The sequence below is a fragment of the Pristiophorus japonicus genome, chromosome 8 (genome assembly GCF_044704955.1).
Source record: "Pristiophorus japonicus isolate sPriJap1 chromosome 8, sPriJap1.hap1, whole genome shotgun sequence".
Lineage (NCBI taxonomy): Eukaryota > Metazoa > Chordata > Chondrichthyes > Pristiophoridae > Pristiophorus > Pristiophorus japonicus.
Window position 1 is genome coordinate 46,913,959 of NC_091984.1, and position 17,744 is coordinate 46,931,702.

Sequence of the window (17,744 nt, forward strand, 5' to 3'; positions counted from 1 at the left end):
GCACCCTGGGCGCTCAGCAGGCTGAACTGTCAGCGGTGATGTATGTGGTGACACACCCTGAGGAATTCCCCACCTCGTACACTATTTGTTCAGACAGTATGTTTACGTGCAATTCGTGTACAGAGTATCTGGCTATTTGGTCACTCAGGCGGTACACATCCACCGATGGGAAGCCCCTGGTAACCAAACCCCTGCTAGTAAGGATAGTGGCAGCCCTAGGGAACAATAGGGATGTCAACATCCACAAGGTTAAGGCACATTCTAAGACCGAACCCAGGGCAGAGGGTAACCAGCAGGCGGACCTCCTGGCCAGAGAAGGAGCCAAGACCGGTCGCTTCTGGGACCCATATGAGAAAGACAGGGTGATGGCAGCTAGAGGCAAGCCAGGGAAACAAGGGAGCGCTAGGGTAGCAGTGGTCCCGGACCTGAACAGTTCAGGCGCAGGACCCCGTCCTCAAGGCTGCCATAGCAACCATTCTAAGTGGAGGCAAGGCAGAGAGCCCATACAGTGCCGCAGATATAGATTTCAAGGAAGGGATGCTGTTTAAAGGGGATAAATGGGTGGTTCCAGCACAACACCAGCATGAGGGTCCAGGTGCAGGACACCCCAGGCCAGAGTCCACCTGGCAGAAGGTGGAACAGGCAGCATAGTGGCCAGATCTCTAACGACATCAGTGATTTCTGTGCAGCCTGTCTGGTGTGTGCAGCCAACAACCCAGACCCCCAGAAGAGAGGCATCCATGGGACACACCAGGCGGGAAGAGGGACTACATAGGGCCCCTACCAACCATTCAGGGGGTGTACAAGTACTGTCTAGTGCTGGTGGATGTATTCTCCCAATGGGTGGAAGCCTTCCCTTGCCGAACAGCTACTGCATTGGCCACGGCCAAGATCCTGGTCATGGAAGTGTTCTCAAGGTGGGGTCTGCCGCAGTTTGTGGAGTCCGACCAGGGAAGCCACTTCACTGGCCAGGTGATGCAAGCCACCTTGAAGGTACTGGGGATTAAAGCACGGTGGCATGTAGCGTACAACCCCCAGTCCTCAGGCCCTGTAGAGCGTCTCAACTGCACCATCAAGGAAACAGGGAATTCACCCAACAGATGGGTAGAGGTCTTGCCACTTGTCCTTATGGGGATCCGGGCCAGTCAGTCAAAGCACAGGGTATTCACCTATGAGCTGATGACTGGCAGACCCATGAGGACCCCAGTACACATACTGGTGCCGGATCTCGCCGATGGACAGCTTCAGGAAGCTAACCGAGACCGCTTTGCTAGGAATCTGCTCTAACAGCTGCAGCAGATTCACTGGCAGGCAGCCACCAACATGGGAAGACAGCACTTTAGTATCAAGCTGCTGCTGGAACCCCGTGGGTAATGGGCGACCAGGTCATGGTACGCAGCTTCGCCAGGGTGGGGGTGTTCGAGCCACTGTACATGGGGCCCTACAGTATAGTGGACAAGGCAAGCCCTATGGTTTATGCAGTGCAATTACCCCGCCAAGTAAAATGGTACCACATAAACCAATGTAAGCGGTTCGACCCTACTAGGGCAGGAAAAAGGAAGGCTCCCACAGGTAAAGAAACCTCATGAGGCAGAGGACATTCCAGTGGATGTGGAGGCTGTTAGAGGTCAACCCTGGCCCCGAAGCCCCACAACCCGGAATAGTCCACTGCCACAGTAGGGCCATCACACAGCAGAAAAGGGACTTGGCACAGGAGAAGGGAGTCCTGTGCAGTATAACGACAGGGCAGATAGAGGAAGGGATAGACCAGTGGGAGGACCAAGGGGTGCAGCCCGTAACATGGGCTTCCGCGCCCCTGGTTAGGCGTAGTTCCAGAGTGGGGCAGCTTAGGATGTCTTGGTCCCCCATATATATACCTTCCCGCCCGTCCGAGTCAAACGAGAAAAGAAGCACACGTGGTAGACTCTGTGTGGTAAAAGGGACACCACCGAAAGACCCAGGAAAGATCCCAGACACCGAAGGGCTCACAGAAACGGAAGCAGGACATTTAAAAGAAGTCCTCCTGCAAGCCCTACAAAAGGGGGCAGTCTGGCTCCTGGGGCAAGGTCATCAAGATGGCCGACAAAGCCAAGAGCGTATCAGAGACTGACCTGGCCACCTGAAGACGGGTGGCATTGTATATAGCCTGGTGTTCTGTATATAGTTTAGGGAGATTTTAAAGTGAGGGGATGGTGTTTTTATTTTGTGATACTCCAGTCGAGCCTGAAGAAGTCTCTGGCAAGACTGTGTTCAATCTTGTGTTCCAGAAGATGCTCCAGACCGTCGCGATGTTATTTACCTACCTGGGGACCTGCACTGGACAGAAACTCGACATCGAGATATCTTTGACATACGGGTGCTCTGGGGGCAGGGTGCCAATCGTGACCACGGGAGAAGGGATCATGGAGGCAGAAGGCCAGGCCACCTACTTCCACAAGGGGAGATGGCCTGGGTAGTTGGGTTCGAATTCGAACCACGAGAGTTTTATCTAATGGGGAGGCCTCCATCCCTTGCCCCGAAATCGAGATGGCCACGTCCCGGGTTAGGGTGACAGGGAAGAAGAGTGTGTTTAACATGTGTTGGGGACATACCTTTGGGACGCTGGTGGTGGCTCAGGAAACTGAGCGTGGCATTGAGGACAGCAGCTCAGACTGGGAACTTCTGAGCAATAACACCTACCGGACGATCACGGGGTCACCGGTGGGGGGGTGGGTGGGGGGGGTCACTATGTTGGGAGAAATGGTGGGCCTATGATCAGGGCATCGATACATGCCTATGGGGGTCGGCCCAGGTGTGCCCAGCGGGTTTGTCCACTGCCTTTGCCAGATGGTGGAAGGACTCTGGGAAGGGGATGGAATGGGATTGCAGCAGGGAAGACTGTGTGCTCCCTCACTTCCAGGTACCAGTCAACGCCACTGAGCTACTGGCTCAGGTGAAGAAACCCCTGCCTACGCCAAGCCCATTGACAGTTATGCATGTCTGCCCACCACTAGGGAACCTGGGAATGAGTTCGTGTTAGTACCGACAGATAAGTTAGTATACCAGGGAGTACATTATGCTGTTGCTTCAGTAATTCTAAACCTGACAGAAATACGCCTACCTGTTTTTTGCCCCAGAGAACGAGTTGTTGTACCAAGCTCTACTGAAGGAAATGTTCAGGAGCTTCTACGAGCTGAACTTTGGGGACGTGTATAGACCAGAAGATACAACCGAGTGGGGCAGACAATGCGGGGGGGGGGTCATGAATGACGTTTTCACCAGATTTAACACTGGGGCATCCGTCATGAACAGCCTGGATGATGTGCAGCTGGTCCTACAGATCAATGGGTTAAAGTCACAGCTGCGCAGCATCCTAGGGAAAGAGAATAATGTGTTGGGTTCCACGCTTCACGAGGGGGTGGCTATGACTGCGTCTGAAAGGGAATATTATTTGAATGGGGAGAAATTACAACATGCTGCGGTGCAGAGGGACCTGGGGGTCCTTGTGCATGAAACTCTTGAGTTTACCTGGAAAAAAAAACAAACATTAAACCGTGCCACCCGCCTGGGTGACACAGCAGACATTTTCAAGGCCCCTTTTTCTTTTCTTTTTTTTTTTTCCTTTTTTTTTTGGGTGCTAAGATCACATTTTTCCAAGTGCCCCCTATAAAAGGGGAGGGGGACACAAAGCACCGGCAATTAAAACAAATTAAGCTTTAAAACGTAAAATCAAATTAAAATTTGGTTGCCGGGCGTGATGATGCACTCCAGTCCCTCCGGTGCCCATCCTTGTGCATGAAACTCTTTTGAGTTCCTTGTGCATGAATCCCAAAAAGTTAGTTTGCAGGTGCAGCAGGTAATCGGGAAGGCGAATGGAATGTTGGCCTTCATGGCGAGAGGGATGGAGTACAAAAGCAGGGAGGTCCTGCTGCAACTGTACAGGGTATTGGTGAGGCTGCACCTGGAGTACTGCGTGCAGTTTTGGTCACCTTACTTAAGGAAGGATGTACTAGCTTTGGAGGGGGTACAGAGACGATTCACTAGGCTGATTCCGGAGATGAGGGTTACCTTATGATAGATTGAGCAGACTGGGTCTTTACTCGTTGGAGTTCAGAAGGATGAGGGGTGATCTTATAGAAACATTTAAAATAATGAAAGGGATAGACAAGATGGAGGCAGAGGTTGTTTCCACTGGTCGGGGAGACTAGAACTAGGGGGCACAACCTCAAAATATGGGGGAGCCAATTTAAAGTAGAGTTGAGAAGGAATTTCTTCTCCCAGAGGGTTGTGAATCTGTGGAATTCTGTGCCCAAGGAAGCAGTTGAGGCTAGCTCATTGAATATATTCAAATCACAGATTTTTAACCAATAAGGGAATTAAGGGTTACGGGGAGCGGGCGGGTAAATGGAGCTGAGTCCATGGCCAGATCAGCCATGATCTTGTTGAATGGCGGAGCAGGCTCGAGGGGCTAGATGGCCTACTCCTGTTCTTAATTCTTGTTATGTTATGTTATTGCCCAGCTAGAGGCTCACGCCCGGACAATAGACACCTTGATCAAGGAGGACCGGTTGGCCTCGGATCAGACTGCACAGAGCGAGGTGTGTGTACTCTATGGGGCCTGGTTGCTGGGAGAGGGACAGCAATTTGGAAGACCTTGGGCAAGGTCGGGTCCCCTCCTGCATCAGCAACCAGCACCTGGAGGCACTACACCCATACAGCAGCATATGTAGGTAGTGGGACGTATTGTGTTGCCACGACTGCCCACCGATATAGACACGGCCCGAGCAAGTGGTTTGATATTCCGGATAGCAGTTTTTGCTTTAAACCTAGGGCAGAAGTTCAAGTGGTCCAGGAAAAGATCATCCCAATCCCAGAACCCTCTATGGTCCACCTCACAGTACAGTATAACGCGAGTGATCTGCAGAACTATGTTGCCCATTTTGGGTACCCCATACCCTTACTACCTGAGAAACTCACCGCCCTGTTGAAGGCAGTGGATCTCAGCGAAAAATGTGAGTCTGGAGTCAGCGAGCAGCCTACAAAAGGCTGCGAGAGGCGTCTGGAGGTGCGTTGGAGAGACGTGAGTCCGGGGTCGGCGAGAGGCCTACAAAAAGCTAGCCGGTGCAGCTACAGGGGGAAGGCAAAAAAGTAGTAGAGAGAAATAGAAAGGTGCGATCACAGCCAAGGGGATAAGTGATTGGCTGTTTGGTGAGTAGTTTTTCTTTTTTCTCCTATATCAGTGAGTAACTTTTAGCATTGTTGCCAATTTAAGTGTATCTAAGGGTTAAGTCATGGCAGGAGAGCTCGGACACGTGTTATGCTCCGCCTGCACTATGTGGGAAATCGGGGACGTCTCCGGTGTCCCTGACGGCTATGTGCGGGAAGTGTATCCAGCTCCTGACGGACCGTGTTGCGGAATTGGAGCTGAAGGTGGATTCACTCTGGAGCATCCACGATGCTGAGAATGACGTGAATAGCACGTTTAGTGACTTGGTCTTACCGCAGGTAAAGGGTCCACAGCCAGATAGGGAATGGAAGACCAACAGGAAGAGCAGTGCAGGGATCCCCTGCGGTCATCCCCCTGCAAAACAGATACACCGCTTTGAGTACTGTTGAGGGGGATGACTCATCAGGGGAGCAGCAGCAGCTGCCAAGTTCATGGCACCATGGCTGGCTCTGCTGTACAGGAGGGCAGGAAAAAGAGTGGGAGAGCAATAGTGATAGGGGATTCGATTGTAAGGGGAATAGACAGGCATTTCTGCAGCCGCAACCGAGACTCCAGGATGGTATGTTGCCTCCCTGGTTCAAGGGTCAAGGATGTCTCTGAGCAGGTGCAGGACATTCTGAAAAGGGAGGGCAAACAGCCAGTTGTCGTGGTGCACATTGGTACTAACGATATAGGTAAAAAAACGGGATTAAGTCCTACGAGATGAATTTTAGGAGCTAAATTTAAAAAGTAGGACCTCAAAAGTAGTAATCTCTCGATTGCCACGTGCTAGTCAGAGTAGGAATTGCAGGATAGCTCAAATGAATATGTGGCTTGAGCAGTGGTGCAGCAGGGAGGGATTCAAATTCCTGGGGCATTGGAACCGGTTCTGGGGGAGATGGGACCAGTACAAACCGGACGGTCTGCACCTAGGCAGGACTGGAACCAATGTCCTGGGAGTGTTTGTTCATGCTGTTGGGAGGAGTTAAACTAATATGGCAGGGGGCAGGGAAACAAAGGGAAACAAAATGGAGACAGAAGCAAAAGACAGAAAGGAGATGAGTAAAAGTGGAGGGCAGAGAAACCCAAGGCAAAAAACAAAGGGCCACTTTGCAGCAAGATTCTAAAGGGTCTAAGTGGGTTAAAAAGGCAAGCCTAATAGCTCTCTGCCTCAATGCGAGGAGTATTTGGAATAAGGTGGACGAATTAACTGTGCAGATAGCAGTTAACGGATACAATATGGTTGGCATCACGGAGACATGGCTCCAGGGTGACCAAGGCTGGGAATTCAACATTTAGGAAGGATAGACAAAGGAAAAGGAGGCGGGGTGTCATTGCTGGTTAAAGAGGAGATTAATGTAATAGTTAGGAAGGACATTAGCTTGGATGATGTAGAATCAGTATGGGTGGAGCTACGGAATACCAAGAGGCAGAAAATGCTAGTGGGAGTTGTGTACAGACCTCCAAACAGTAATGATGTTGGGGAGGGCATCAAACAATTTGGGGTGCATGCAATAAAGGTGCAGCAGTTATCATGGGTGACTTTAATATGCATATAGATTGGGCTAACCAAACTGGAAGCAATACGGTGGAGGAGGATTTCCTGGAGTGCATGAGGGATGGTTTTCTAGACCAATATGTCGAGGAACCAACTAAGGGGGAGGCCATCTTAGACTGGGTATTGTGTAATGAGAGAGGATTAATTAGCAATCTTGTTGTGCGAGGCCCCTTGGGGAAGAGTGTCCATAATATGGTGGAATTCTACATTTAGGATGGAGAAGGAAACAGTTAATTCAGAGACCATGGTCCGGAACTTAAAGAAGGGTAACTTTGAACGTATGAGGCGTGAATTGGCTAGGATAGATTGGCGAATGATACTTAAGGGGTTGACAGTGGATGGGCAATGGCAGACATTTAGAGACCACATGGATGAACTACAACAATTGTACATCCCTGTCTGGCATAAAAATAAAAAAGGGAAGGTGGCTCAACTGTGGCTATCAAGGGAAATCAGGGATAGTATTAAAGCCAAGGAAGTGGCATACAAATTGGCCAGAAATAGCAGCGAACCCAGGGACTGGGAGAAATTTAGAACTCAGCAGAGGAGGACAAAGGGTTTGATTAGGGCAGGGAAAATAGAATACGAGAGGAAGCTTGCAGGGAACATTAAAATGGACTGCAAAAGCTTCTATAGATATGTAAAGAGAAAAAAGTTAGTAAAGACAAACTTGGGTCCCCTGCAGTCAAAATCAGGGGAAGTAATAACTGGGAACACAAATTTCAATTGAACAAGTACTTTGGTTCGGTATTTACTAAGGAGGACACAAACAACCTTCCGGATATAAAAGGGGTCAGAGGGTCTAGTGAGAAGGAGGAGCTGAGGGAAATCCTTATTAGTCAGGAAATTGTGTTGGGGAAATTGATGGGATTGAAGGCCGATAAATCCCCAGGGCCTGATGGTCTGCATTCCAGAGTACTTAAGGAGCTGGCCTTGGAAATAGTGGATGCATTGACAGTCATTTTCCAACATTCCACAGACTCTGGATCAGTTCCTGTGGAGGGTAGCCAAAGTAACCCCACTTTTTTTTTTAAAAGAAGGGAGTGAAAACACAGAATTATAGACCGGTCAGCCTGTCATCGGTAGTGGGTAAAACGATGGAATCAATTATTAAGGATGTCATAGCAGTGCATTTGGAAAGAGGTGACTTGATGGGTTCAAGTCAGCATGGATTTGTGAAGGGGAAATCATGCTTGACAAATCTTCTGGAATTTTGAGGATGTTTCCAGTAGAGTGGACAAGGGAGAACCAGTTGATGTGGTGTACTTGGACTTTCAGAAGGCTTTTGACAAGGTCCCACACAAGAGATTAATGTGCAAAGTTAAAGCACATGGGATTGGGGGTAGTGTGCTGACATTGATTGAGAACTGGTTGGCAGACAGGAAGCAAAGAGTAAGAGTAAATGGGTACTTTTCAGAATGGCAGGCAGTGACTAGTGGGGTTACCGCAAGGTTCTGTGCTGGGGCCCCAGCTGTTTACATTGTACATTAATGATTTAGACGAGGGGATTAAATGTAGTATCTCCAAATTTGCGGATGACACTAAGTTGGGTGGCAGTGTGAGCTGCGAGGAGGATGCTATGAGGCTGCAGAGTGACTTGTATAGGTTAGGTGAGTGGGCAAATGCATGGCAGATGAAGAATAACATGGCTAAATGTGAGGTTATCCACTTTGGTGGTAAAAACAGAGACCGACTATTATCTGAATGGTGACCGATTAGGAAAAGGGGAGGTGCAACGAGACCTGGGTGTCATGGTACATCAGTCATTGAAGGTTGGCATGCAGGTACAGCAGGCGGTTAAGAAAGCAAATGGCATGTTGGCCTTCATAGTGAGGGGATTTGAGTACAGGGGCAGGGAGGTGTTGCTACAGTTGTACAGGGCCTTGGTGAGGCCACACCTGGAGTATTGTGTACAGTTTAGGTCTCCTAACTTGAGGAAGGACATTCTTGCTATTGAGGGAGTGCAGCGAAGGTTCACCAGACTGATTCCCGGGATGGCAGGACTGACCTATCAAGAAAGACTGGATCAACTTGGCTTGTATTCACTGGTTCAGAAGAATGAGAGGGGACCTCATAGAAACGTTTAAAATTCTGATGGGTTTAGACAGGTTAGATGCAGGAAGAATGTTCCCAATGTTGAGTCCAGAACCAGGGGTCACAGTCTAAGGATAAGGGGTAAGCCATTTAGGACCGAGATGAGGAGAAACTTCTTCACCCAGAGAGTGGTGAACCTGTGGCATTCTCTAACACAGAAAGTTGTTGAGGCCAATTCACTAAATATATTCAAAAAGGAGTTAGATGAAGTCCTTACTACTAGGGGGATCAAGGGGTATGGTGAGAAATCATGAATGGGGTACTGAAGTTGCATGTTCAGCCATGAACTCATTGAATGGCTGTGCAGGCTAGAAGGGCTGAATGGCCTACTCCTGCACCTATTTTCTATGTATTACACCCTACAGCAAAAGACCAAAGACATCGCCCTTAAAATTGCAGACATAGACACCAGCGTGGTGGGAATGGGGTAAGAGTAGATATCCCGGTTTGGCTTCGCACGGCCTCCCACACTGGTGATTGTACAACTGGTCATTGTCCTATGTCTCCTCATCAATGCCTGCAGATCCAAAAGAGCCCGAATAGCACAGGGTTATCTTAAAATATTCCAGAAACAGAAGGACAGCCCAGTCTAACACACAAGAATGCCATTTTGTTTCCAGGTGGTTTTAACAAAAGGGAACATTCTGGTTTACCGTAGCACCGCGAAAGCCCGTACCTGGAAACTGACTGGCACTGTCAATTACGTAAGCTGTTAAAACTATCCATGACAGAACACAATACGGACTTGCTTATCGCAGATCTACATTTGCACAGTGTATCTGCATCTGTTCGATATGCTGTGGTGGCAGAAAAATCTTTCAAGGAACGCAAGCAACACGCAACATGATGTGCTATAATTATGTACTTAACTCTACGTAACTCAAAGCAAAAATGGTACCTTGTTTGTAGTTTCCCTGTAAAGGAACGTGGGTCGTGCACAAATTATGGATAGAAATATTGTTGCCGCACATTGGTTTATGCGGGTCTATAGTTTAGAGTAATTATGGGGATGGCTGACACTTGGAGCTCTAGGATTTTCTTGCAATCCTTTTGACATCCCGTCTATATCCGGGTGTCAAGATGCAGTGTAAGGTTCCAAAATCCACGGCTGCATTTTATTGGAACACCCTAAGGACAAGAAAACCAAGATGGGATCGTCCTATACATTTTAAATGAACATTTTTGGCCAAGTAAAATCCTCAGACCAGGGCAGGCTGGGAAAAGTGTGGGCGGATACAGACATTGTGGAGTCTGGCTCACAAGTGAGACAGAGGCACTGGCCAATGGGGGAGAAGTGTATTCTGGCAGGCCAATCAGGGGTCGAGTCAGGCCTGAAGCGGGGAATTCCTTAACCAATGGGGACCTCCTGGCCCAGTTCAAAAATATGACTCTCCCCTAAACAAATTATGAATGTGGACCATCATCTACCTAATTAATATGGACAGCGGATAATAGTCCTGAGATCACTGCGGTGATGGCCCATCAAAGGGGAGGCCAAACCGATTGACTCCCAGGACTGTTTCAATGGACCAGCAGCCTTTGAGGCACCAATGTGCACTGAAACAATACCCCTGTCCTCACACCTACCTGTACCTGTGACATCATCTAATTAAATATTCAAAGCTATCTCCCCGCCCAAACTTACACAATGGACCACCAACTGAGTTTGGGCGTGAAAAGGCCAGAACTAAATTGGATAGAAATATAGGACCTACGGAACCACCGAGGGTGGAGAAGCAGCTGGAGCAGTAGGAGAAGTTGAGTAGCAGTCACAGACAGACAGAAACCGAGAACACAGACGGACTATTACCGGCTGGGAAACCTACCATCCAACAGGCCCTGGACTCTACTTGTGTGCAGAATGTACAACCAACTACCGAGAGGCCAACATCGTATCAAGAGGCCGAGCCGTACACCGAACAACGCTCCGAGGCCAACCAGCTGAAGAACCGAAGACCAAAGTAACTGAGAGGCAACATTCACTCCAGCTACACAGTAAACTAACCATCATAAGGCTAAAAAAAAATAACTCTCAAAAGGGATCATAAGTATTATCCTGGGGTTTCTTTTCCCAACTATCAGTCAGCTAAAAAGGGGGGTGGTGCGGGTGGTGTTGGAAATGTCTTGTAAAGATAAAATTGTGCAAGGTTTTCGTTGTCTGTTTCTTCCCATAGATTTTCATAGTTTATAAGTGTGTGTCAGCTATGTGTTTTGATGAAGTTTGACCTTGTTGGAAACTTACCGTGGTTAATAAATTAGACTTGCCTGTTTTTTTACGTTCCAAGGGCCACTTGTCTGTTTTGTTTTCCCTTGTGGAAGCTCATAATCCACCCAAATTCTGAGGTTAGAACCAGATAGGGGTGCTAGGGCGCTTTGAAACTGCCAGTTTAGTGGTCAGCGAGCCATAAGCTGCTGGACTGTCCCCTAGGAGGGACAGAGGCCCAATACACCAACAGCCACCAAAGACCCCTGTAATTGGGCAGAGCAAAAACTCCCTACAGTTATGAAATTTTTAAATGTTTTTGATCCCGGTTCTTAATTTAAACAAATGGCAAAGAAAGCAAGAAATACTCACCAACCAATCACTTCCCTGCTTTGCTGTGATGTCACACTTCCAACCAGTCCATTTGTATCTTTCCTGCAGACTACAGTTTTCTTCCTCTAGCAACCACGCAGACAATTTTTGCATCCTCTGCAAACTTCTTAATCACGCCCCCTACATTGAAATCTAAATTGTTAATTTTGTTGGTTCTAAGCTGTTGGTCTTTTTTTGAAGAAGCAACAACCTTTTTGTAATGTGTGCAACGTTTTTGTAATCGTGTTTTGCAAAAGTTTTGTTGACTCTAATGAGCTTGGTGTATTTCTCTTCTCTTCAGATTGACATTGAAAGCTTACTATTGTTAAATCCTAACCTAGTAGGAAATATGCCACCTCCAAGCCTGCCACCTCCAAGCCTACCACCTCCAAGCCACCCAAGAAGGAACTCTAGGGTAAGTTTTAAGTCTTCAGCTCTTGAGTTAATGTATTTATTTAATGTACAATGTTATCCTTGATTTACTGATAACTGAACATTTGTCCAAGAAATCACCAATACAAAACCAAAGTATGTAGTGCATAGGAACAAGAGTAGGCCATTCAGCCTCTCTCTAGCCTGTTCAGAAATTCAGTTAGATCATGGCTGATTGGCACCTCAACTCTGCCTCTGCTCAATATCTGTTAATGCCCACACCTATCAAAAATCTCTATAGCCACTGTAGGCATTAAATACTTTTATTTCTTTAGATTGTAAGCTGTAGAAAAAAGTTTAGAAAGTGAGTTTGAAAGACAGAGGAAATGAGCAGGAAAAAAGGGTAAAAAAAACAAATTTAAAAGCTCTTTTGTCTAAATGCATGTAGCATTCGTAACAAAATTGATGAGTTGACGGCACAAATAGATACAAATGGGTATGGTCTGATAGCCATTACAGAGACGTGGTTGCAAGGTCACCAGGACTAGGAACTAAATATTCAGAGGTATTTAACAATTCGGAAGGACCAAAAGAAAGGAAAAGGAGGTGGGGTAGCTCTAAATAAAGGATGGGGTTAGTGAGAAATGATGTTGGCTCAAGATCAAGATGTTGAATCTGTTTGGGTGACAAGGAATAATAAAGGGAAAAAGTCGCTGGTGGACATAGTCTATAGGCCCCCTTAACAGTAGCTACACTGTTGGATGTAGTAAAAAAGGAACGGCAATAATCATGGATGATTTTAACCTTCATATTGTTAGGACAAAGAAAATTGGCCAGGGTAGCCTTGAGGAGTTCATAGTGTATCCGGGATAGTTGCCTTGAACAGTACGTTGCGGAACCAATCAGGGAGCAGGCTATCTTCGATCTAGTACCATGTAATAAATAATCTCATAGTAAAAGATCCTCTAGGAATGAGTGACCATAATATAGTTGAATTTAAAATTCAGTTGGAGGGTGAGAAAGTTGGTTCTCAAACCAGGATCCTAAGCTTCAATAAAGGAGACTACAAAGGTATGAGGGAAGAGTTGGCTAAGGTAGACTGGAAAAATAGACTAAAGTATGGGACGGTTGATGAGCAGTGGTAGACATTTAAGGAGATATTTCATAACTCGCAACAAAATATATCCAAATGCGAAGGACTAAGAGGGGATAACCATCCGTGGCTAACTAAGGAAATAAGGGAGGATATCAAATTGAAAACCAAGGCATACAATGTGGCCAAGACTGGTAGGAGGCCAGAGGATTGGGAAATTTTTAAAAGCCAGCAGCGAATGACCTTATTAAAAAAAAAAAAAAAAATGATTGAGAGGGAAGATAATGAAAGTAAACTAGCACGAAATATAAAAACAGATAGTAAGAGTTTCTACAAGTACATAAAAAGGAAGAGTGTCGCTAAAGTAAATGTTGGTCCTCTGGAGGATGAGACTGGGGAATTAATAATGGAGAACAGGGACTAGCAAGAGACGTTGAACAAATATATTGTATCAGTCCTCACCGGTAGACACTCAAAACATCCCAATAGTGGATAATCAAGGGGCTATAGTTAGGGAAGAACTTAATACAATCACGAATGAATCAGTACTAGGTAAAATAATGGGACTAAAGGCGAACAAGGGCCCCGGACCTGATGCCTTACATCCTAGGGTCTTGAGAAGTGGCTGTAGAGATGGTGGATGCATCGGTTGTAATCTACCAAAATTTCCTGGATTCTGGGGCGGTCTCAGCAGATTGGAAAACCGCAAATATAACGCTCCTATTTAAAAAAAGGCAGACAAAAAACAAGAAACTATTGTTTTTAGCCTAACATCTGTTGGGGAAAATGCTGAAGTCCATTATTAAGGAATCAGTAGCGGGACATTTGGAAAAGCATGATTCAATCAAGTAGAGTCAGCATGGTTTTATGACGGGGAAATAATGTTTGACAAATTTGCTGGAGTTCTTTGAGGGTGTAATGAGCAGGGTGGATAAGGGGGAACCAGTGGATATGATGTATTTGGATTTCCAGAAGGCATTCGATAAGGTGCCACAAGAGATTACTGCACAAGATAAAGGTTCACAGGGTTGGGGGTAATATATTTAGCATAGATAGAGGATTGGCTAACTAACAGCAAGCAGAGATTCGGGATAAATGGGTCATTTTCCGGTTGGCAAACAGTGAGTAGTGGGGTGCCGCAGGGATCTGTGCTAGGGCCTCAACTATTTACAATCTATATTAATGACTTAGACCAAGGGACTGAGTGTAATGTAGCCAAGTTTGCTGATTTAAAAAGATGGGTGGGAAAGCAAATTATGAGGCGGACACAAACTCTGCAAAAGAATATAGACAGGCTAAGTGGGCAAAAATTTGGCAGATGGAGTATAGTGGGAAAATGTGAGTTTATCCACTTTAGCAGAAATAATAGAAAAGCAAATTATAATTTCAATGGAGAAAAATTGCAAGGTGCTGCAGTACAGATCTGTGGGTCTTTGTGCATGAAACAGTTAGTATGCAGGCACAGCAAGTAATCAAAGGCAAATGGAATGTTGGCATTTATTGCAAGCGGGATAGAGTATAAAAGCAGCGAACAACTGTACAGGGTATTGGTGAGGTCACACCGAGTACTGGGTTCAGTTTTGGTCTCCATATTTAAACAGAAATATAGAAAATAGGTGCAGGAGTAGGCCATTCGAGCCTGCACCACCATTCAGTAAGATCATGGCTGATCATTCCCTCAGTACCCCTTTCCTGCTTTCTCTCCATACCCCTTGATCCCTTTAGCCATAAGGGCCATAATCTAACTCTCTCTTGAATATATCCAATGAACTGGCATCAACAACTCTTTGCGGCAGGGAATTCCACAGGTTAACAACTCTGAGTGAAGAAGTTTCTCATCTCAGTCCTAAGTGGCCTACCCCTGATTCCCAAGACTGTGTCCCCTAGTTCTGGACTTCCCAACATCGGGAACAATCTAGCTGCATCTAACTGTCCCGTCCCGTCAGAATCTTGTATGTTTGAGAGATTCTCTCTCCTCCATCTAAACTCCAATTTATAAAGGCCCAGTTGATCCAGTCTCTCATGTCAGTCCAGCCATCCCTCTGGTGAAGCTTTGCTGCACTCCCTCAATAGCAAGAACGTCCTTCCTCAGACTAGGAGACCAAAACTGAACACAATATTCCAGGTGAGGCTTCACCAAGGCCCTGTACAACTGCAGTAAGATCTCCCTGCTCCTGTACCCAAATCCCCTAGCTATGAAGGCCAACATACCATTTGCTGCCTTTACCGCCTGCTGTACCTGTATGCCAACTTTCAATGACTGATGAACCATGACACCCAGGTCTCGTTGCACCTCCCCTTTTCCTATTCTGCCTCCATTCAGATAATCTGTCTTCGTGTTTTTGCCCCCAAAGTGGATAACCTCACATTTCTCCCCATTATACTGCATCTGCCATGCATTTGCCCACTCACCTAATCTGTCCAAATCACCCTGCAGCTTCTTCGTGTCCCTCACACCGCCACCCAGTTTAGTGTCATCTGCAAACTTGGAGATATTACACTCCATTCCTTCATCCAAATCATTGATGTATATTGTAAAGAGCTGGGGTGCCAACACTGAGCCCTGCAGCACTCCACCACTAGTCACTGCCTGCCATTCTGAAAAGGACCCGTTTATCCCGACTCTCTGCTTCCTGTCTGCCAACCCGTTCTCTATCCACTTCAGTATATTACCCCCAATACAATGTGCTTTGATTTTGCACACCAATCTCTTGTGTGGGACCTTGTCAAAAGCCTTTTGAAAGTCCAAATACACCACATCCACTGGTTCTCCCTTGTCCACTCTACTAGTTACATCCTCTCAAAATTCCAGAAGATTTGTCAAGCATGATTTCTCCTTCATAAATCCATGCTGACTTGGACTGATCCTGTCATTGTTTTCCAAATGTGCTGCTATTTCATAATTGATTCCAACATTTTCCCCACCACTGATAAGCTAACCGGTCTATAATTACCCACTTTCTCTCTCCCCTTTTTTAAAAAGTGTTCCTACATTAGCTACCCTCCAGTCCATAGAAACTGATCCCGAGTCGATAGACTGTTGGAAAATGATCACCAATGCATTCACTATTTCTAGGGCTATTTCTTTAAGTACTCTGGGATGCAGACTATCAGGCCCCGGGGATTTATCAGCCTTCAATTCCATCAATTTCCCCTAACACAATTTCCTGCCTAATAAGGATATCCTTCAGTTCCTCCTTCTGACTAAACCCTCGATCCGCTAGTACTTTCAGAAGGTTATTTGTGTCTTCCTTCGTGAAGACAGAACCAAAGTATTTGTTCAATTGGTCTGCCATTTATTTGTTCCCCATTATAAATTCACCTGAATCTGACTGCAAGGGACCTACGTTTATCTTCACTAATCTTTTTCTCTTCACATATCTATCGACGCTTTTGCAGTCAGTTTTTATGTTCCCGGCAAGCTTCCTCTCGTATTCTATTTTCACCCTCCTTAATTAAACCCTTTGTCCTCCCCTGAATTCTAAATTTCTCCCAATCCTCAGGTTTGCTGCTTTTTCTGCCCAATTTATATGCCTCTTCCTTGGTATTAACACTATCCTTAATTTCCTTTGTTAGCTTCGATTGAGCCACCTTCTCTGTTTTATTTTTTACTGCAGATGGGGATGTACAATTGCTGAAGTTCATCCATGCGATCTTTAAATGTTTGCCATTACCTATCCACCATCAATCCTTTAAGTATCATTTGCCAGTCTATTCTTGCCAATTCACTCCTCAAACCATCGAAATTACCTTTCATTAAGTTCAGGACCCTAGTTTCTGAATTAACTGTCACTCTCCATCCTAATAAAAAAATTCTACCATATTATGGTCACTCTTCCCCAAGGGGTCTTGCACAACAAGATTGCTAATTAGTCCTTTCTCATTACATATCACCCAGTCTAGGGTGGCCAGCTCCTTGGTTGGTTCCTCGACATATTGGTCTAGAAAACCATCCCTAATACACTCCAGGAAATCTTCCTCCACTGCATTGCTACCAATTTGGTTAGCTCAATCAATATGTAGATTAAAGTCACTCATGATAACTGCTGTACCTTTTTATTGCATGCATCCCTAACTTTTGATGCTGTCCCCAACCTTATTACTACTGTTTGGTGGTCTGTACACAACTCCCACTAGGAAGGATATACTTGCATTGGAGGCTGTTCAGAGAAGGTTCACTAGGTTGATTCCAGAGATGAGGGGGTTGACTTATGAGGGTAGGTTGAGCCTATACATATTGGAGTTCAGAAGAATGAGAAGTGATTTTTATTGAAACATAAGATAATGAGAGGACTCGACAAGGTGGATGCAGAGGATATTTCCACTTGTAGGGGATACTAAAACTAGGGGACATGGTCTTAGAATAAGGGGCTGCCCATTTAAAACTGATGAGAAATTTCTTCTCTGGGTTGTAAATGTATGGAATTATCTGCCCCAGAGAGCTATGGAGGCTGGGTCATTGAATATATTTAAGGTGGAGATACAGATTTGAGTGATAAGGAAGGAAATAAAGGGTTATGAGGAGCAGGCGGGGAAGTGGAGCTGATCAGCTCAGTCATGATCTTATTGACTGGCGGAGCAGGCTAGAGGGGCCAAATGGCCTACACCACCTATTATGTTATGTAATCATCAACCGAAATCTTCCCAGCCCTGCGAGTGTGGTGTTGAAGGTGAGCCCGCTGTCAAAATGGCTTTGTTTGACAGCGGGTTGGGATCCCATTCTGAAACTCTCTCCGTGTGGGTATCTCAAGTGTCAGGTTGGCATTTGGATAGCCAACCCAACAGGAAGCGGCATTAATTAACATAATTAAAAAGAGCTTAAAAGTAAGCACTTACAATTTTACCAATCTTTTGACAGCTTTGCCAT

The 17,744-nt window shown here is 46.1% G+C and overlaps 1 protein-coding gene across 2 annotated transcripts in view; it reads left to right on the top strand.

Annotated features, from left to right (window-relative positions):
- Nucleotides 1-17,744, top strand: part of kif2c (kinesin family member 2C) — a 125,217-nt gene that overhangs the window by 29,780 nt on the left and 77,693 nt on the right. For both annotated transcript variants that reach the window (XM_070886746.1, XM_070886747.1), the window contains exon 3: nt 11,714-11,827. In XM_070886746.1, coding sequence (XP_070742847.1) covers nt 11,714-11,827 — 114 coding nt within the window. The remainder of the gene's footprint in view (nt 1-11,713; nt 11,828-17,744) is intronic.